Source organism: Syngnathus scovelli, chromosome 11 (assembly GCF_024217435.2).
Source record: "Syngnathus scovelli strain Florida chromosome 11, RoL_Ssco_1.2, whole genome shotgun sequence".
NCBI lineage: Eukaryota > Metazoa > Chordata > Actinopteri > Syngnathiformes > Syngnathidae > Syngnathus > Syngnathus scovelli.
The window spans coordinates 1,233,467-1,255,368 of record NC_090857.1 but is presented as its reverse complement, the minus strand read 5'-3'; the positions used below and the strand labels follow the sequence as shown (position 1 = coordinate 1,255,368).

Genomic DNA, 21,902 nt, shown 5'->3' with positions numbered 1-21,902 from the left:
CAAATGTTGAGTGTAAACCAAATAAATTTGGGTTTCGCAGCAGACAATAAATCTGTCGCATCCACTGAGTTCCGTCCCACCGGTGGGATATAAAAATCCCTGTCTGTGTTAAATTACATTTGCAGGCTTTAAAAAGCATAACGACGGAACAGGTGGCGGCGCTATAACTCCCAGTTGCAGGCCATAGTAGCCAATCAGAAGCCCCAAGGAAGTCGTTTCCGGGAATAGGTGCCGTAGCACAAAACAAGGAAAACAGAAATGGTGGTATATGTTGGTTTCAAAGTGATTTTCACACAATATTGCATTCATACCATATTGCATACCATCTATTGAGTAATTGGCTCAATTTCCGGACTATAAGTCGCACCATCTAAAATTAGGAGAAACCCCTGTTTTGTTCATACCGGACTATAAAGCGCAGGTGTTTTCATTTCTATTTCTATTCCTTTCTATTTTGCTCTCGAGTGACACAACAGCATTCGCTCACACGCTACGGCGAAAATGATATCACCGAACCCCCTGACTCGAGTTTGACAAATAACCTCTCGTCAGGTTGCTAATTTTAACAGGCGAAGCCTCGGCAAAGGCAAAGGCAGACCCCGTTAACCTCGTGTTAAGAACTCAACACTGCAAAATGAGCTTGCCCGGGAGACGCTCGTGCGATGCGTTACCCCCGGATATGGTGGCTGGTTTGTGTGAGGCTTTGATAAAAATAATAAAAGTGGTGAGTAATGTGCGGGGTAGCTAGAAGACAAACGTCTCCCACCGAGAGAGCCGCAGTAGGAAGGAAAACATGCAGATGCGAGGGCACGGCCAGCTTGTTCAAGTGAGGTGCTTCGCACAGAGTGCGACCTGAATTCCAGACATGTCCTTATTAAGAAAGGGCTGCGAGCGCTCACTGCCTCCCTTGTGTCAAACCGACGCGCCCGCCCGGCCCAGTCTCCCCCCTTTCCTTGTCCGACTTCCCCACCCAGCGATGGGAACGTCTCTACCCAAATAAGGACAGGAGACCAGTGAAAGGGAGGAGTGGGGTGCTTGTGGCTCAGCCAGATAGTTGGTCGCTTGGTTGGCTGGCTGGTTGGTTGGTCGGTTTGTCCAGAGAGCGGAGGGGGTCGGCGGGGAGGGGATCGAGTCCAACTTTGCTTCCACTTTGGGGTTTGGAAGTGAAGCCTGTTTCGGTGCATCCTTTCATTGTATGTCTTGTGGTTTCCACCAAGCACTTAAAAGGAAACAAAATTAGGGCTGTACCGAGAACACGTTTTTAGGCCGTCTTGAGTAACTGAGTCCCAGCCAATACTTCAGACACATACTTCAGACTAATAAGTGAAATATACACAAGAGAGTAATACTGCATTTAAATACACCCAAGGCCTGTTTTTTTTTTAGCATTTACGGCACCATTTCAAAGTTAGACAAACACATTTCAAGAAATTCTCGATACAGAGAGAGATAGAGAAACTGCAAAGGATAGGACAAAAATATTGTGAAAGAGCTGACGAAAATTGTCACTAGATGACACACAATGAAAGACTCAAACTTGACACACAACTCATAGAACAGCCCTCCCACTTTCTGGGAGTCAGGCCACGGGACGCCCAGACCAACATGCAAGAAAATTCCAATGTGCAGCAGGAATGTAAATAGTGCTGCTGCTGCTGCTGCTGCTGCATGTGCACGTTCATTCAAACGCCGCCACCGCCGCCATTCACACCATCCTTCTTTCCTTGCCGTCTTCTCAGCACCCAACCACGACCACCTGGCTACTTCCTGTTCTCTGCAATCCCGATGACCTCAGCGCTAGTCCCACTAGCGAGCGGCCACAATTTATCGCCGTTTCCCTTCTTCTTTGGGGGAGAGAATGTCGAAGGAGTGCGGAAATATGCCACTGAAATCAGTCATTACTAGTGAGTCACATGGAAGAAAGCAGCTGGTAAAGCAGGAAAAAGAGGTTTGCATTTGCAGGGATTTTCTACACAACAGGGAAGGGTGAGACGTTTTCCTAGAAAGGACAAGAGGCCTATTCTTGTTAAACGGGAGACAAGAGGGCAAAGGCAGAATATTGAATTGATTGTTTTCATTTCTGTCCCTCATCATTGTCCTAGCAAGCAGAAACGCACTCCCAATATAGTACATAGATGTACGTATATCTATGTATAGATGAACATGAACAGCAGAGAATGAGTTCATGACCCCTTCTTAGCTTGGTCAAAAGGATTTTAAAAAATCACGAGATTCCACGGTGCTGTTTTTCTCGTCTAGAGTCTGGCAGATGCTTAGGCCACTGTGAAAAGGCACATTGTCAGCGTGCTGGGGCTATTTGTCATTTTGATGATTGATCATCTCGCACTTACTGAAGAAAAAAACGTATAGTTTGGGTTTGAAATATATCTTTTGGAACTTTTCTGATATGAGCTGGTGATTGATGTACTATTTAGCGACGTGACTAGGGGAGAATAATCACATAATAAAATGCCAGGTGGCTTTGCCGAGTGTAATATCCCGACTCCCTTTCCCTTGACACGTACGCATGTTGTGAACACATTTCCACCAATTCGATTGTGTTTGTCGTTTAGGGTCTTTTCATGTGATATTGTCTTTAAAGTTGAAAGTGTTTGGTCTTCACACGCGAAGCCACAAGTCGGTCTAATGTTGCAGGGCGCACACGAGCGATTTGGGTCCGTACGAGAGACCTGCAAAACTCCGACGGCGACACCCCTCTGCACACACGCAAACACTTGACAGGGGAAACAACAGGACTTGGCAGCCGAAAGGAGCAGCTGTTCAAAAAGGTCATATTACAGGAGAAAGCAACCCTTTCAGCTTGCTGCTCTGTGACAAGAACATGGCTTTAGGCTCCCATTTTAAGAACTTTTCGCTCAGTGTTTTCCACTTCTTCCCTCACAAAATAGTAAGATATAAAAATTGGAGTCGAGCTGCCCTCCTGCTCCTCTTAAATGTGTGTTTGCTCCTAATAAATTTGCTGCAGCTCCTCCAATAACTTCCTCCTACTTCCTATCTGGCCCAGAGCTCAGGAAACAATCAGAGCTGAGAGTGAGCGGCACACACACTCTCTCACACACACACACACACGTACGTATGGGTGCAACTCACACATGCGTGCACAATCCCTTGTCAACTCAAACATTTGCACTGTGATACCAGCTGAGAGAAAAACAATGGAGTTGAGAGTAAAGTCTCACTTACAGGAAGACTCATTTACCACGTGGAAATAACATCGCCCGCCACACATTCTAACTCCTATTCCAAACATTTTGCCTTTCAAAGATTTGTTTTGATAAATTGCAAATCACATCCAGAACAAAAGACAAGGCACTTATCTGCCAATGCCTTTTACAAAGAACATTTTGCCTTTCAAAGATTTATTTTGGTAAATCGCAAATCACATCCAGAACAAAAGACGACGCACTTATGTTCCAATGCCTTTTACAAAGCAAGAATGTCGCCTCAACTGTGATTCCTCAAATACACACACAAGAAACTCTCCAAGCATCCATATGACAGTATAAAGTGCAAACACCGTTATTGTTTCAAAATACAGTGAAACCCAAATAGCAAAATCATATATAAATAATTGGGGCTCTTTTATAATTGAAAAAAAATAAAATCGTACTTAAAATTTATTTATTGATTAAAAAATGTCTTAATTATTGATTTTAAAAGGTTTTGGAAATTCAGCCTTACTTGTTTTCAAGTCCCTCCAAAGTTTCACACAGAGATCCAGCAAAATTGTGTAACTTGACATTATAAAATGAATATCATTAATATTTCAAGTTAATAAAGCCTGACTTGACAATCATTTCCTCCAACTTTATGTCATGTGACTACTTTATTCAGTGACCAGAATGAGCAAAACTGTGGCTACCTTCTATGCTAATGCAGCATATTTATGCATCAGTATGAAGACAAAAAATACTAATAACAGGACAGTAGAAGTGAGCGCCCGGATGATTTTGTCAATTCCTTTTATGTCATGACAAAAAATCCCTCGTTTTTATAGGCAAAGTAAAGGCGACTTTGATCACCTTCCAATCGTCATCCTCCACGTGAGAATTAAACGTGAATCCATCTGGAAAGGAAAGACTGACAAGCAGAGAGGCGAGCGGCACGGCGCGGCGCGGCGCGCCAGGCTTGCTGCCGCTCTTTCTTTTCTCCTTTCTTTTTTCTTTGCAGCTGAAAGCCTGAATCAGCATATTTTGGACGGAAAAAAAAATCGGAAAGATTCCAGAGAATGTAGCGGAGGGAAACCAATCTCGCCTGGATTGGTCATTTTGTGGCGAGGAGCGGTTTACAAGTCATAATCAGTAAAGGCTCCAGGACATGCACGGCCTTGCAGCTAGCGGATTCATCTCAACGTAGAAGTTGTGGCATGAAAAAGCGATTAAACGCCGCCAAGGCCCATGGATTTAATTGGAGTGTTGGGGAGCAATGAAAGGGGATTTTCATCATGGAACTGTGAGCCAACTTTGTTGCACACTTAATGTGGGCCTATTCAGAACGGGCCTTCCATTCGGACAATTGCGCACTGTTATAATAAGAGCAACTAAAATTAATACCTCTGAGCCGCTGAGGGAGATCCTCCCCCAACCCAAACAGCCCTAACCAGGGGATTAAAGTGCTTTCACATGAGTGCCCTTGGGTCACCACAACTGGAGTGTGACACACTGCTACGTTGTGTTTGTGTGTGCGTGCTTATCTAAATAGCCCACACACTTGTAACCTCATAGCTAGTTATTTGCCCCTCTCCCTCTTTTTTAACGGCGCTTTGATGTGGAACGTCACTCGAAGGGTCGGGCAAGGCAAACAACGTCAAAAATAAAATAAAATAAATGTGTTCCCAAGCGCTCCCCTGCATCGCCTCAGCAAATTATCTAGGTCATGGTGTGGAGGAGATGGAGTAAATCTCTACCGCCGCCTATTAGCGTTCAGACACTAATGATGGACTGGACACTCTGTGACAATTATTGCACGATATTGTCAGCCGGAGAAATCATATATGATGACCTGATGAATTTGCTCACTTATAAAGAAGTTAAATTTTTAAGGATGCTTACCAGTTCAGTGTGTACCCCGCCTATTGCCCAAAGACACAGTAGGCTCCAGCGCATACACACACGCAACCTTTGTGAAGATAAAACACTTTAGAAAATGGATGGTTTTGTGATGATTCAGAATATTCTACCCAATCTCTCCCATCATGAGCAAAACTAAAGAAGTTGGTGACAAGTCCTGGTGGAGTTATTCCAAAACAACAAACACGGATTGTCTGGAGCTCCACGTGAGACTTTCCCTGGGAAAAGGTTAAGGGAGCGACGACCTCAAAGTACATGACAAGAACTTGCTAATGATCTGAAGGCAGGGACCTGAGTCACCAAGTAAACACTTGGCTAACATACTGGACTCAAATGTTCTCAAGGTCCCCAAGAAGGCTGACGGAGGCCCGCCACCAGTCAACATATGAATGCCTTGGAAGAAGGACTGAAGTGGAGCTCTTCGGAATCACCTTAACCTTTGTCAAACAGGTCTGATTCCTGAGTGACACCTGTCAACTGACATCAAATTCAGTCATTACAAAAAACCTTCCGAGAACATCAATAAATCTAGCATTTCATTTCACGTGACAATTTGAAGGCTATGCTTGGCTGCACCGAGGTCATCAATAATTACCATAGATGAGGACATATTGGGAGTCCGTGGTAAACTTGCTATTTTATAAGCCAAAAACAAATGTATTAGCTTCAGATCCATTGAAAAGCCGATTTTTTTGCCGATTGAGGCTCAGCATCTGTTTGCGCAATCTGCCTTTTTTGGCTGCGTGTCCATCAAACTCCATATTGTAGCGCATAATTGTCATTAATGTCCTTCTGCTGAGAGCCTCGCGCTTCACTGTGAGGCCCGCTCTGTGTGCTCATCACACACACACACACACACACACAGACGAGGTATTTGTTTCAGGCTGACCTAACAGAAGGGGAAGTGTCCACCATTTGGGCCGTGTGACCACGTCTGGGCCTGCTGCTAAAAAGGCAAAAGCAAGCTGCGCACAAACGGGTCCCATTAGACACAAATGGGTGAAGCCGCCGCTGCTGCTGCCGCCGCCAAACGGTCGACGGCCCGGCGTCCAAAAACTACAAAAGACGCACTCGAGGCTCTCCATTCCATGAAATGGAAATGAGACGCTTTCTTTTTAGTTGTGGCGTATTTCTAGAGAAAACGTTGTCTCTGAGCAGCTGATAAACATCCTGAAGGAACACAGCTGCGTATGGTGAGGAGAGGGGGTGGGTCAAGAAAAAAAGAAAAAAAAAAGGCAAACACACACTTAAAGCAGATAACAACTTCCAAGTAATCTAATTGACCTCAATGACACGGCCTGAGTTGAAAAACCTTCCACACAAGCTAAATCCACAGTGACTGAGAAACACGGGGATACGATACATTGACGCTTCTTAAGAACAATGGAGGGAATCTGTCGGAGCAGCGAAACGCTTAATCCCTTCCAGATTTTCCCTCCCCGACCGACCGACAGCATCTATTATAAAGCATCTTCTTGGCGTGTCACATTAAACCGGGAAAACAATGTTTGGCTCGGCTTGTTTGCATTCAAGAACATCACTTCCACATGTTGCGAGACAAGACGCCGATCGAGATGGCTCAAACGACAGCTTGCCACTAACGCTGTCCGCAAACGTACAGTACATGCATGTGCCCACTTTTTAAGCCACTCGAAAAACGGGAAAGAACCCACATGATGATAAAACCGTTCCTAGTGTGTGTTGTATTCCAGGAGGCCAACACAGGCAAACCATTAAGGGGCCAACTGGGAAGGATTTTTTTAGGCCGATGCCAATTTCAATAATCAACTTTTTCTTTTTTTTGAAGGCCCCTCCTGAGAAAAAAAAAAAGTTTGCTGATTTCAAAAAAGCTAGCGACTTCCGGTTGATCAGACAAGTCTTGATAACACTATAGCTTCTTCCAAATTACAAGTCTGGCGTGCCACCAAAGGTCACCTCTGAGAGGCTGCACTGGGCATCCACACTGTCGGAAAACACACAGAAGCAAAAAAAAGAACAGAGTAGCAGTAGAGGAAGAAATAGAAGCTGATTCGCTTATCTGGTTACTAACTACAGTATGTTGCCATTCCTTGACTCTGCAAAAAATGGTCTTAAAAACAAGACCAAGTGTCTTCCAATTTGATCTTGATCAATGTCAATTTTGAAAAATATTAGCTTGAAATAAAACACATTTTCATTCCAGTTACATGACATAGAGGCATTATCAAGTACTGGTACATACAAAGTAGTAATTGGAGCACGCAAAAAAGCCGCATCCCTTGTTTTGCTGTGTACAAACACAGACTTGAATTGTTTTGTAGTGATGCTGCATGGATTATTTACTGAAAAAGTAAATGTAAAAAAATAAAGTGAGACAGTAGAAGAAAATACCTGTTAAATTGTTTTTCAACAATCCCGCAAACTAACTAAAGAGAATGACAAGGTGACAAGATAATTAGATTGCAACAAAGAGGCACCCAAACTGAAACATTAACAGGTTTTTCTGCTCACCCGCTGCCAACCTGACAAACTACATTCTACCGTTTGTATCAACCCTGTGATTTCAGCTGCAAGCAAAAAAATAAAAACGCACTATGTGGGCGAAACATTTGGCTGGTGTCAAAGAGGAGTCAACAAGACAAAAAGCAACAAGTCACTCGAGGTTGAAGCGGCACTCCTGTCGTTATATAATTACCCACTACGTATGATGGCTTGTCACCGAGTGGTACCCTGAAACGTGCCTGCTTTTGCGTGCTTGGCCCGTAATCGTTGACACGAGAACATTACCAGTCATTTTCCCATGGAAAAAGAAAAAGAAGCTTATTTTGCCCTGCAATAATTAGCACTATGAGAGACCATCACTATAAAGATAGATAGATAGATAGATAGATAGATAGATAGATAGATAGATAGATAGATAGATAGATAGATAGATAGATAGATAGATAGATAGATAGATAGATAGATAGATAGATAGATAGATAGATAGATAGATAGATAGATAGATAGATAGATAGATAGATAGATAGATAGATAGATAGATAGATAGATAGGTAGATGTGAGACACTGATCAAATTTAATTCAACACTGACAGTCTCAGTCACAATGATCAGTATTAGATTCGGACAAAATGTGGGTCAGTATAATGAAACCAAATGCTAACCATATATGATCTCATTTGAATTCTCAGCTGACAATACAATAACAGGCACTAAAAATCTGTTCAATAATATCTAATTCGGACAGAATGTGAGTTTCAGAAGCTATTATATAAAACCAAATTCACTCCAGATCTGATCCAAATTCAATATTTTTTTTTTTTTTATTGGAGAACACAGTCATTTGAATTTAACACTTTTGTTCTTGTATCACTATGACAGATCAACATCAGCTTGGATGAAGCTGTATCCTGACACCAAATTTAATCTAGACCTGATCCAATTTGAATTTAATACAGGCAATATTAACAGGGACACAAATCTGCTGAATATGTCGCAGTTGCATATTTTGCTTATACCAAATACAATCCAGATCTAATCTACTGTAAATAAATTTAATTTTGATGTAATAAAAGCAATCATTTAAATTCAACACCAACATCCCAGTTTGACCAGGCCCTAAAACCATTGTTAAATAATATCAGATTGAATTCGACCCATGATCTGATCCCATTGTAATCTACACCGCCAATTCAATTAAACACGACCTGTCACTTGAAAATCTCTTGAATATCATCGCACCTGGTAGACAGATCAACTTTATTTTCAGTGTCTTTTGAGTATTTAATTATTAATGTTTTAAAACATGACAAATACCAAACAAGTGTAGTAAATAAAAAAATAAAAAAAAGTTTCACTTACCTCAGCAAATGCAGAGTTCCGAACCAGACTCAAGCAGTCGACTCCAAAATCGCTCCAAAACGGTTCTGCTGTGCTTGTCGGGTAGAACCACTGCGTGGAACGACAAACACACAAAACACACATGTCGGTGCGATTGTTCGCTGTCAAAACATCTTTTTTTTTCTTTTCTTTTTTTTTGTGTGTATGTGTGCGTCGCAGCCCCCAACTCCTCGGCAGTTATTCCCACTCTCCAGTAAAAGGAATCCAACAGTACCATCTAGTCAACACCAGCGTGTTTCCTTCCTTCCTTCCTTCCTTCCTTCCCTCCCGCTCCGCGGAAAAATGTCAAAAATGACAATGATCCGAAAACTTCACGAAGGGAGCGCAGCGAGCGAGTGAGCGTGCAGGGCAGGGGGAAAAAAAAAAAGAAACCTCGGTGCTAAGAAGAAGCGTTCTGCAGGAACTTACCTTGCTCCAATTCGTCCTTCTCGCAACACAAACTTGCTCAAGATGCGACTTTTGGGGCCAATTTCTGCGCCCCAATATTTTCTCCGGAGGTTTGACAGTATAAGTGGAATGTTAAGTATGACTTTGGTATGAAATCAACGCACTACACTGGAAGGCGAAGGGGGGAGGGAGCGCGAGAGAGAGAGAGAGAGAAACGGAAAAAAAGACGTCCGCAGAAGAGCCATTGGTGAGCGTCAATCAACAAACTTTGGGGCGGGACTCGAGCGCCTTTGCGCGCGGCTGATTCTGAGGTAACCTCGTTAGTCTGCCTACCTATGAGGGGGCAAACACATACCAGTAAAATGGTTACAAATATTTCCTTCATTCTATTTTTTTTTTTTTACCCCATTGATGGATGAATGTTTGTAAATTTGGAATGTACCACACACTACTCTGCTAACTACAGTGTGTGTAATAAGTGGTCACATACTAAATCAAAAAGAAATATGTTTTTTTTTTTTTTGTCAACGCGTTATTTGGTTTAAAAAAAAGTCATTTCCACCATATTTGGTATATTCTATTTTCATAATCATTGAACGTTTTGCATGCGTGTCATTATGGGGTAAGTGCCACATTAAGAAACTGTGTGATGTTTTCAGTGACATTATGACCAGCATTTTGCCTTTCTTCAATGGAGGCTGAAATAGTGGATTGTAAAAAAATGTAATTGTTTGTCATTTTCAAGAAACGTAACTTGTCCACTCTGTCATAATAAAATATTGATCACAAGTGAAAACAAAACAAGAAAAGTGGGAAAATGAAGGCTATATTTGTTAAACGGTGCACAGTCAGCTTGTAAACCATTCATGGTATTAAATGAAGGTCCACAATGTGCTCATTAAATGCTGACAGTGTCTATAAATGTCCACTCTGTTCAGCAAGATCTCTGCCCCCTGTCCATATCTACACTAGGATGCATTCCTCGTGAGGTACCATGTGTTTTTTCCAAGACAAAATGTAACTGTGGCTCTTGGAAAGTGATTTTCAAATGATTAAATAATACTTGCAAGTGACACAACTTTGGAGTTTATTTAGAAAAAATTATTGATTCATGTTTTTGATTATTTGATTGTGTGCGTGTGTGTGTGCGCTTACGTGCATACGCGCGTGTGTGTGTGCGTGTGTATGTGTTTGCACGTACGCGAATTTGCATTATATTTCCATCTGGTGGCCAAAGTGTGCAGACCAGTGGTATTCACAAAATCATGCTGCATAAACTATCTTTAAAATATATTAATTATTTCATCCTGATATTTTATCATGACAAACAGGTCTATAGAATGTCATTTTTCTCAACAAAATTCATATATAATTATATTATGTAGTTTTATGGGGCGTTGAACGCTTTAAGGGCATTTCCATCTATTTTAATGTGGAAAGATAGAAGTGTGTTGAGAGGCTACTTGTTAAAAAGCAAAATGATAATAATAACAGGCAACCTTGAATTTATTTTGGTTTTGAAGTGAAACGATTTAAACTCAATGGGCCCTATTTTGGTTGACCGTCTGATTCCCCCAACGTAGCTGACAATTTGGTGACGGACAGAAGCGTCGTAATTTTCAAGCTCTAGTTTAGCGTGTTTGTAATTTTGGCTGACCATGATAGACCTGGATAGGCAAAAGTTCCATAGTTGCAAGCATTTCTGAAGGAATCATTTGCTCACAGTCTGGAGTTAAAAAAAAAAAAAAAAAAAAAGTATGAATGACCTGATGAACTTTAAAAGAGGGAAATGTTTGTTGCTTAAAGTCGGAGTGAGTGTCCTTTTGCGAGTGTCCATTCAGAAAGGGCGCCAGCTTTAAGCCTGCATTTTACCTGCGAGTTTAGACAACTGCCTGAGCAGGTTGAGGCAGAATTCACACCTCTCTCTATCTCTCAGTTGGCCTTGGAGCTGTCACCTCAAACAGGTTTTTCATTGGAAGCACAGCTTTGGGGCAACTCAAACCTGTCAGATCAACTGGAAGCCGCCGGCTTCACTCAAAAGAAAGCTGTAAAACTTAATATACTAAATCTAACACGTCAACAAAGCCTGCTGGGCATGGCCCCAGTGAAGGAGTGCTCCTTGTTTGGGTGTGCTCATCCCCATTTAAAGTCATTATCGTCATGGCAACACTGATAAAACTGCACATGTGACGTGACGTGGAGGACATTGATTTGTCATACTTTATTACATAACATTTTCATGGCGTGGTGATTCCAAATCACTGTGCTAATTTCATTTAAAAGGAACAAAGATGATTCTTACAAAAAGTGCTTCTTTCATCTTCTATACTAGCCATGTATAGTGACAGAAACAGATTTCACACTAAGTCTATTTTGGAGTATAAATGGAGGTGAGATCGTCGTTAGTTTAAGCTGTTTGGAGGTATGGCGTGAGAGTTTTCCAATATAAAATAAGCGCCTTGTCTCACCATTTGGGAAACACTGTCATAGAATACTTAGAGAAAATACTTTGTTCAGTCAGACACCAACATCTATACCCAAAGAAGGAAGGAAGTCAAAGAAAAACAATAGAAAGAAATATAAACAAACAAACCTTGATTACAGTTTGGATATCTACTTGGTTAGTTTCAAAAGGAGAAGTAAAAAATAACTAGGATAATCTGGTTGCACAAGTGTGCACACCCTCTTGTCAATGGGATGTCACCTACCAACTTTTGAAGTGCCTCTTCTTCACTTCCAATTAAGTTCCTATCTTTTTGTAGGATTATCCTGGCATTAGAACAGGGGTGTGTGGACTTTTTATATACACTGTAGCTCCAAATTTAGATTTTTACAGGATGGGAATATTTGTACTATTCATTATATTCCAGTTTTTGGGGGGCATCCATTTTGACAGTGTATCCAAAGGCCTGGCTTGGTTTGAAATCAGACGGGGCGACAAATGGAACTCATTCACAGGCGATTTTCCCATCGAAGCTCGATAGCGCAATGGCAAAGGCCTGCACTGCGCACATGGGGTACTTGTAGTCCAGCGTGAAAATGTCGTCGGCTATTCGGCCAAACTGCATCACAATGTAGTCCACTGAAAGACAAGATACACATTCAAAGTTAGGTCGAGGCAGTGGGCATGATTTGAAATGAAGTGCTCAATTGATACACGTAGGGGTAGCAATTTTAATAACACCACTGTAGCCCAATTGGACTCACAATCTTTGCTGTGGACAATCTGGAAGTTTTTGATGGAAGCCTGAGTGACCCTGCCGTTGAAGTTGAGCACATGTGATGCCGATTCCTCGTTCCACACAGGCGTCTTATTGTGAAGCTGAATCAAATTCTCCATCCTTCTATTCTGGTGTCGTATCAACAGGCCGTCATAGTCCTGACAAAATCATATGTACATCATTAGCCAAGGGTAGCTTTTTTTCTTTTTTTTCCCGTCACTCTAACCATGACCAACAAGTCCCCCAACTAACTAAATGGGACAAATCCACACTATACAGCCAATGAATGGATTTGATATACTATTCAATTACAAATTCAGTTGGTCAAAAGTGTTAAATCATGTAGCCAGGCTATACACATTAGTGAAACTACATCTCAAAGTTGAAAGTTTTTGTTTCCCCGGTATTTAGCCACCAGTCCTGTTTTTAACAGCGCTCGCAATGTGGGTAGGCTGCACGAGCGGTTCATCCACGAAATCAAACACTGTAGAGTTTTTTAAATCTGGTGACCCGAGATACCCTCTGCATCTTTTGAATGCAATGCAATTCAGGTTGGCTGGACCGAAGGTTGGGTCACTCTGGGCCGCATGTAACCCGCGGGCCACAGTGATATTGGCAAGTTCACATTTCTGCCTCGTCATTGATAACAGTATTGCTTAGATGCCATCTTGGGGAGTCTATTGATCATTACAGTAGGGCCAACTTCAAATCTTCCGCCTGAGAGGACCCGCCTTTATTGATGGCTTTGTTCATGCCGTACAAAACCCGTCTAGTCTTTTGCTAGAGCTAGTCAATATGCAGCTCACACTCACGTTTCTGGGTCGGAGAGGAACCCGCTCATTGTCTTTGTCCATGCCTGGAATGATGACCGACATCCTTCTGGGCCCTTTCATCCCCAAAACATTTGTCTCCTGATTTACGTCAGTAGAGATTTGAATTTCACTATAACAGAATGTGGAGCTTTTTGGAAAATTTGCCGTGACTTACGTAGATGATGGCCGCTAACTCCTGTCGTGCATTTGACAAGTCCGGAAGGGCTCTTTCTGGATTCAAAGCATTGTCAAAGACAGTAAACTTGGTGCCCATTAAATTTGACCTGGAAAACAGGTGGGAAAAAAAAAAATACAGATTGAATCAATGAATCAGGATTTTGTGCTGGATTTGTACTGCAGGATAGAAGAATCCAGTGGCAACCTGAGAAGCTCAACAATTCCAAATATTGGGCACAATTTTCTCACTTTTGTTGCCAGAGGTTATTAGTAGCTGTGCGTTAAGTTGTTTCAAAGGATTGGGCTATTGCAGAATAAATTCAGCCTTGGTACCTCAGCTTTCCTATGAAGTTATCACCACCTCTTGACAAATCGGTGGCATCAATGGAGATGAGATAATTGGAGGTTGCGCTTTTCTTTCTCTTCCTGCCAGCCAACAGAAACGTCTACAAGGAAATGTCAACTATAAGTAATAAAATCCAATTTTACCAATTCAAAAACTTGCATACATTCTTTTTACGTTTCAGGACTTATTTTCTCCAAATAAATATAATTACGATGCGTACAAAATGTTTGCGAGAATTCTTTTTCTTTGGAGGGAAACGGGTAAAAAAACAAAGTTACAATGTTATGAGGAAAAACTCCTACTGGTGAACTGAGTTGAGGAGCTTCATTTTGACAAAATGAGTGCTTTGCTGCAGAATCATATGGCCCCCATTGGCTCCCACTATGTACGCTACCTTTTGCTAATATGGCTTGAATATAGGTATTAGTACTCCAACAGACCTTCTTGTCATTGTCAAGATGAAGGTAGTAGAGAGGATACATGCTCTTATCCATCCCCCGCTGGTCTCGAGTCACTCTGCATTTGACGGTCACGCCTTGAGGCGCCGGATCCATCACAAACGTTTCCAAGTTGTCAAACTCAATCTCAGGTGATGGCGCTCTCTCCTGTGCACAAAGGATTCTTCATTAGTGCGGGCTAGAAGCCAAAGCAGAAAAGAACATGAAAAGCTCCCCGAGGATGTGTTCAATATACTGCCCAATTTAGTCGCGCTCATTTTGAGTGGTCCCCTTTAACTCATTCACTGCCAGACCAGTTAAAGTACACCTTTGATTGTTAAAAACAGAATTTGTCCACCACTGCTACTAGCTTTATATTAGATTTCTTTTTTTTTTTATCTTGGTCATTTAAGAGAGATGACAGATTTGGAATTTTCTTAGGTTAGATCTAGAACTTTTGTTTACAGCGCTACCTTTGGGCTGATAAAAAATCTTTAAATATATCGCCCACTGTACAAGAATTGTGTATCTTTGTTATATTTCGTTTGTGACCCCGGAGTACACACAAAATGGATATCGGTATGTGTGTAGGCAGGCCACTTTGGCATCTTGTTGATACCTTCTTCTTCTTGCCTTTGGCCTTCTTCTTTTTGGACTTTTCTTCTTTTTCAGACTCGGAATCATCACTCTCTTCTGCCTTTGCTGAAACCAAATCAGCACATTTTTGAATGAGTTCCACTGTTTGAAAAGGTGAAGTACGTAAGCCAGAGGCAAGCTTGCCTTTCTTCTTCGTCTTCTTTTCTTTGTCTTTGTCTCCTGAGGTTTGGAACAAAGATGACGTAGAGCTGGCAGCAGACTTCTTTTTGGACTTTGTCGACTTGAGCTCCTCCTCGCTGTCGTCACTTTCCGATTTGGCGGCCGCTTTGGCGGGGTGTAATTAAGGACACAAATTAGGGTAAATGACGCTTCAATCTTTTATTCCAGCCAGCAAACGGAACCGCTGTCAATCACAGGAAAACACCGGGCGTGTTTTTGTGAATCACCTTTCTTTTTGCTCTTAGAGTCTTTGTCGTTGTTTATCTGGAACAGGGACGCTGGTTCCTTCTTTTTCTCCTTCTCTTTTGACTTTGGCTTCTTCTCCTTGCCATCGCAATCCTTGTCTTCTGAGGAAATAAAGGAAAAAAACGTACTTTTTTAATCAATTCTTTTGATTGGCTTGAATGAAAATGCCATTTATAAATTCAATTCAATTCTCTGCCAAATCAGACACATAAAGCACATTATGACAATACAGTCATTAACATTTTACTAGCTGAGTTGCTTTTAAATTACTATTAATAAAAACATAACTGAAATATTAAATTAAAATGAATAATCTTTTTTGGGAAATGTAGAAAATGACAGTGGATGTAGTGTGCACATGTGTGCGCGTTTTCATCAGAGTTGAAAACGCTGACTGAGGATCTTAAAATCCTGGATGAGTTTTAACAATATCGGTTAACAAAGATGAAGACAGATTTGGAGAATGAATTACATTTGAGCATGTGATCCTGCTTTCTTTCCAGGTGTTTTTTTTTTTTTTTTTCCCTGTAAGAGCACTTCAGCAGGAGTCGCTCACATCTGTCAAACGAGTTAACGTCCGGTCCTTTCCTTCTCCAGCTAAAACGTTTAAGAGGCAGAAAAAGAGCTGACAAAGCGCTTTGTCAACATCTGATAGAATTTACAGATTATTATTGATGGTGAGCAGATGTTCATGAGGTAAAACCATGATGAGACGTTTCACTTCTCGGACTCATGAATAAACGCCACTTTGATGTATTTCTACATTATTGGGGGGGAATGTGTTAACAGAGACAGCTATGTGAAACTCCTACGGTGGTCTGCAGACAAAAAAACAAAAGTGGCTTCCAACTGTTCTTAGTTTTGGAGCCCTAGGACTAAACCAACAATATATATATATACAGTGAACACACCCAACAAATCCACTACCAATCTGTCGCTAGGTCGATTTTTTTTTGTGCGAGTCAAGATTTGGCTAACAAGCTTAGGAGACGCCACCGGCGGCATGGAGCAACTAAAGAAACGACTGTGATGCCTTTCCAGCCGTTTATTGACACAATGAACATGCATGTAGAAGCTGCTGTCAGCCACTGCTCACGCCAAGACTCTCACGCTCATATGTTCACAGTGTGCTTGGTCAGTTTGTCAGTTGAGACTTGGATCATCTTTTTTTCTACCAAATAACCTGCCATGCCTTACGCTAGTGTGAAGGCAGCTCTCCCTGTATACATTAATGACAGAAGAAACTGAACCCCTTCCAATTCTTGTTTTATGGGTTTGCACCTCCCTGATCATGCAGATATGATTGTATCTTGAAACATTGCGCATGATTCAAGTTTAATTTTGTGTGTCACATGACCGGGCAAGTATCAACAAGGTGGCGCAAATCCCCCACAAACATTTCAACTTTGCAGCATCCCGCACACGGGGCAGCTGCTTAAGAGGATATTTGCGTCACCTAGTGGCTACTTGCCACAATGTATTGGTGCGTTGTAGTAAGGCTGCACCTAAAGCAGTCTGGATTGGTGCCCTTGAGGACCGGACTTGCTCTCGGGTTCTGCTCCATTTATAGTGTCACAAAGTGTGTCTCCTCAGCTCTAGATGTGCAGAATTACAGAGCTTGTAATCAGTGAAAATATGTCCAATCCATTCTCCACAATCTGGCCAGCAGCATGTTATTTGTGTTTTTGCCCATTTGTGGCTTCCCGCCCATTGTTACACAATCAAATCCTATTAACAAGATGTCAGATGTGAGGTCACGTTAAGGACTATTTTGACAGGTACCTTTTGATTTGGATTTTTTTTCTTTGGTGGCACTTGGGGACGGTGAGCTGTCTTTGGCTGTTTTCTTCTTGGTTTTCTTTTTTGGGGTGTCTTCCTCCTCCTCTTCCTCGTCGTCGTCGTCTGTGACTGATCCTGCGGATTTTGTTCAGACAAATTGTTGAGCTCCAACACACATTCAAAGCTACAAGTGCCTCACCTTTCTTCTTCTTTGGGGCACTTTTGGCTTTCTTTTTTGTCTCTTTGTCTTTGTCCGGTTCTTTATTCTTGTCCAGCTTTTTCTTCTTCACCTTTTTGTCATCTGCAAGCATGTCATCAGCGAAAGGATTAAACTGATCAAAAGGCATTTCCCATTCACCCAAAGAAAGGATTTTTCTTTCTTTACTTTGCAAGACGCGATTCTCCTCAGGAGCCTCAGAAGCCTCCTCATTCTTTTTTTTCTTGATTTTTTTGATCTTGGTCTCGCTACCGTTCAGCTTGGCCTCGCTTGTGCTGTTGGCCTCCTCCTTCTTCTTCTTCGGCTTCTTTAATCCGATTTTTCTGTCGTACAGGTATCAAAAACAAGACATCTCATATAACACAAGCCTCCCAAAATCTCCTCCTACAAAACAATTAGTAAAATATAGAAACCAATAAAAATGAAAAACATAATAATAAAAAAATGCTTTGAAATAAAATATCAATATCATTTGAACTGAATTTATAACATGCATAATAATTAATTATTTTAAAATGAATACACAAAAATAATTACCACTGTAATCATGACTAAAAGAATATGCATGAAAGTAGCACATGTATTTGTAGCAGCAACTCACCAATAAAACAACCAGACCAAGGAATGCAACAAGGGGGGGAAAAAAAGAGTTACATTATCAACACCACAAGTCGTGATTGTGATTATACGGTCACCACCGATTGACAGGAGAAGCTGTCTCTCTATCCTAATGCAGACCTCAAAAATAAGCGTGGAAAGTGAATCATGTAGCGATGACTTGAACTGGTTTTACACTCAATCACAATGCAAGTAAATCATTGGTTGGCTTCACACGATACGCACTCCACAACATTATGTGAACGATGAAGCAAAGATCTCCACGGTGAGAAACCATGCATCACACGAAAGGAGGTCAGTGGAGAGTGAGACAGTGGATCTAATCTTGTTAGATGATGAGACATCCTGCATAGACGTGCCAGGCTTATGCGAGTCCTAGTGCGATCCAACACTTGACCGCATTACAACAGCTGTCTTGCTCACTTGATGTAACTAAACTAAAAAGTAAACATGCCAGTTCCTTCATCAGTGAATGAGAAGAGTATCATGGGAAACTTGTTTCAGCTGGGAGAAGTGCGTATAAAAAGTCTGCACACCCACGTAGCTGTGTTCAGAATTGACCAATCGTATTCAAGTTCAAATTAAATGAGAGTCATGCACCCACAACCATTCAAAATTTCTCTGGTTTGAATATTCTAGTGGTCTTGCACCAACACTGACTGCTATTTCAAACTATTCATAATCTTCTCACTTTGACTGGTTTTTTTTTTTTTTATTTCTCATGGAATAAATAATACTCTAATTAAAAAAAAATCATTAAAATACACAGATAAGATCTGTAGTCGCCCACCAAATCCAGAATACTTCCCATCCAAGTACTTCACATGTAGGCGGTGACCTTTGTGTTCTGCGTCACAGCCAGAAAGTAATTTAAAGTAATCTCAATTTTCTATGGATGGACAGAGAAACTGTTCATTTGCAGTCTAAAACGCCCCTTTACCTTTTCTGCAGACATGTTGCGGCAACCTCTGACAGCTTCTCGGTAGACGTTAGAAAATACAAAACAGTTTCCTCGGTTGAAATACCGAAAGAGCGAGAACAGGCCTTGCCTCAGCGCCTCTCCAGAAAGTTGTTAATAGGATTTATGTGTGAAGCCATCTGCTGTGTAGAAACACGTCAACGGGTTAGACCAAACAGGCCCAACGGCGGGGAGGATGAACCCAGGGAGGAGACCATTTTTTTTTTGTAACGGGTAGCACGTCAACCTCACAGTTCAGAAGTTTGATCTTTGAATCCTAAATCATACATAGAGACTCTCCATTGTCCTTAAGTGTAAATGTGAATGGTTGCTCCATTTTACCCAAATAAGAACTAGCATGGTAGAAATGCTTGGATGCCTGTATGGTTGTTTGTTTGTATATGGCCAAGAACTGGATGCCGATTAACCAAGGATGAGCCAATACTATGCAATGAAAATGCAGCACAAGTGAATAATTAATTACCTTAGTGGACACTTGTCGGGATGATACATGACTTTGCTCCTCCAGGTGACTATTGGATGGATTTCAAAGTTAGTGTATAAATCAATCAATTAATCAGTCAAGCAAGCAATAAATGGAAAAATAATCTTGTATAAATCATCAGTTTCCTTTGTTCATGAATGAAATCACTATTTCATGATCAACAAATGTCTGTTTTTTCATTTTGAACACAGAGGTGTTAGTCATGTGATCACCTATTGAGCAGGTCATTATGTAAAACTGAAGCAGTTTGTGTAAATCGCTTTGCGTGGCAGCTCTCCGGAAGAGCTTTCCCTTTGGTCCTTATTGGTTTAACACCACTTGGCACATTCTGTTGGAAAGTGCTATGATGTAATTGAGGTCAAATAGGCTCATGTAGAAAATAAAAAGGTTGTTTTGATCCCATGCTGAATATGCAACCTTTATTCTTTGGCCTCCCCCTGACAGAGGCCAATTGAGATTAAATTTGTGTGTCTTTCATTTTGGAATAATGCCACCTCGATGTCGCCCAAGTGGTGTAGGGATCACAAGCTAAGACATTGAAGGCGATTGGTAATTGTCACTGTGTGCCAGATGGGCACCACCTACTACTCTTCGGGAGTCGAGTTCAACAACACTGTGAAGACTTAATTTCTGTGCGAGTGAGGAAAACAAATCATCAGAGTATCGATTAATATTTAGTATGGCTGTTTTTTAATGTGAACATACCTGTCATGGGTCCAGGCCTCTCTCGCCGTGTGACGTTGGATCGACATGGTCAGGAGCCAAAATGGACACCGCTAAAGAAGCTCCACCATAAACATGCACACCCAGTCACATGACCTGGCTTTTAAGAGCATCATCCCTTGCCTCCCCTGGCCCTTCAGTCTGGATTACATTAATCAGCCACTCGCCATCTGAGAGCATTAGTAGTGTTTGCTACATAAAATGGTTGTTCTTGGGAGTTTTGTGAGGCATGTTGAGCAGTTGAGACACAAGGGAGCACTGTTGACCCGTGCTACCACACTTGGATGTAGTCATGTAGCGTAGGCCAAGCGGTGCTGCCAAAAATTAAAAGCATTAAATAAAAATTACAAAAATCTTCTATCAATAGCTAAAACTATACCACAAACAATGATGCACTTTAATACCATCCTCAACTCACTTTACAACTATAAAGAAATGATGATTACAATAAAGAAATAGCTATCGTGATTTGATTATTAAAAAATGCACCGGAAGCAACCCTAAGCCAACAACCCATTTTAAATTTAGCCTCACTTGTCTCTCATTTATTCAATGTACCTGTGCTTCCTTGTAAGATTTACGACTTCCTTCCTTCCTTCCTACTTAGAGAAGTATTTGGCAGTTGGCATTCAGGCTAAGTTTGATAAATTTACCGAGATATTCGTTTATATATGGCCATTATATAGACCAGGGGTCACCAAGTCCAGTCCTTAAGGGCTCGCTCCTACCCAGCCTGTTTTAGGTGGTGCCCTACTACAACACACCTGATTCAAATGATGGTCAGCCCATCAGCAAGCTCTAGCCTGATCACAATCCAGAGTGTGTGTGTGTTGCGGTGGGGATCAAACCTGAAAAGCTTCCATATGCTGTTCCCACAGAGCCCCTCACTTGATACTGTCCAGTGCAAAACAATCAATGCTAAATCTCTTACTCGTATAAAAAAGAGAAGGTGAAATTGAGTCCTTTGTCCACTGAGCGCTGCTGTAGTCCAAGAGACAACATTTTTTAAACAGGAAGTAGGCGAGAAAAAATTAGAAGGGTGCATAGAGTTCAAGAACTGCAATTTAATGATCTTGCAGATGATTCATCATTTTCTTGTATTGTGTGTGTGGGGGGGGGCAACAAAGAAGGCAGGGCAAGGGCCCCCGAGATCTTAAGAAACCACAGGAATCACACATCAGTTTAAAATCAGGTCAGGCGTCAGCGAAAAAGGACTTAGTTAGGTCAGAAAGTATTACCTGGCTCACACTGTATGTTTGCGGTGAATTATCAACTCACTGACGGTGAAGACAAATAATAAATGCGCAACAGGAAGTATCCATGTTTGCTGAATATACCCAAAGAGGAGCTTTGTTTAAATGGGACGCATGCCCAGGCAGCAGAGCGTTGCCAGACAAGACACGACAAGAAAATGCTACAATAACTTCTGGCTGCGAAATGCCAGATTATATACTGTGACTACTCACAAACTTGGAAAATGTTTTTTTTTTATTTGTATTATTTATACAATACATTTATTTCTACAGTGCTCTCCCAACAGCTGTTTACGTAACAAAGCGCAATGGGTGTTTTTTTATTATTATTTTTATTATTTATGCAATACCTTTATTTCAGCTTTTGCTGTTACAAAGCGCAAGAGGCGCTTCGCGAAACCAATCTACGAGTGCCAGATCCGCTGATGACTGTAGTTT

At 41.4% G+C, this 21,902-nt stretch overlaps 1 protein-coding gene across 6 annotated transcripts; it reads right to left on the bottom strand.

Moving 5' to 3' along the window:
* Nucleotides 1-11,548: 11,548 nt before the first annotated feature.
* tulp1a (TUB like protein 1a) lies at nt 11,549-21,254 on the bottom strand. Of its 6 annotated transcripts, XM_049734410.2 has the most exons (15): nt 20,770-20,915; nt 20,194-20,525; nt 19,468-19,516; nt 17,576-17,714; nt 17,391-17,491; nt 17,194-17,329; nt 15,393-15,512; nt 15,130-15,270; nt 14,969-15,051; nt 14,353-14,517; nt 13,900-14,012; nt 13,565-13,673; nt 13,390-13,488; nt 12,564-12,735; nt 11,549-12,438 (listed from the first exon to the last, which is right to left on the bottom strand). In XM_049734410.2, the coding sequence occupies exons 2-15, from the start codon at nt 20,238-20,240 to the stop codon at nt 12,305-12,307; spliced, it is 1,608 nt and encodes a 535-aa protein (XP_049590367.1). In that variant the 5' UTR covers nt 20,241-20,525; nt 20,770-20,915; the 3' UTR covers nt 11,549-12,304. The 6 variants fall into 6 exon arrangements, with proteins under 6 accessions (XP_049590367.1, XP_049590365.1, XP_049590366.1 ...); XM_049734408.2 differs by having other exon boundaries at nt 14,969-15,270; nt 15,393-15,509; nt 17,194-17,325; nt 17,390-17,491; nt 20,770-21,254; XM_049734409.2 differs by having other exon boundaries at nt 14,969-15,270; nt 17,576-17,730; nt 20,770-21,238.
* Between the last annotated feature and the right edge of the window lie 648 nt (nt 21,255-21,902).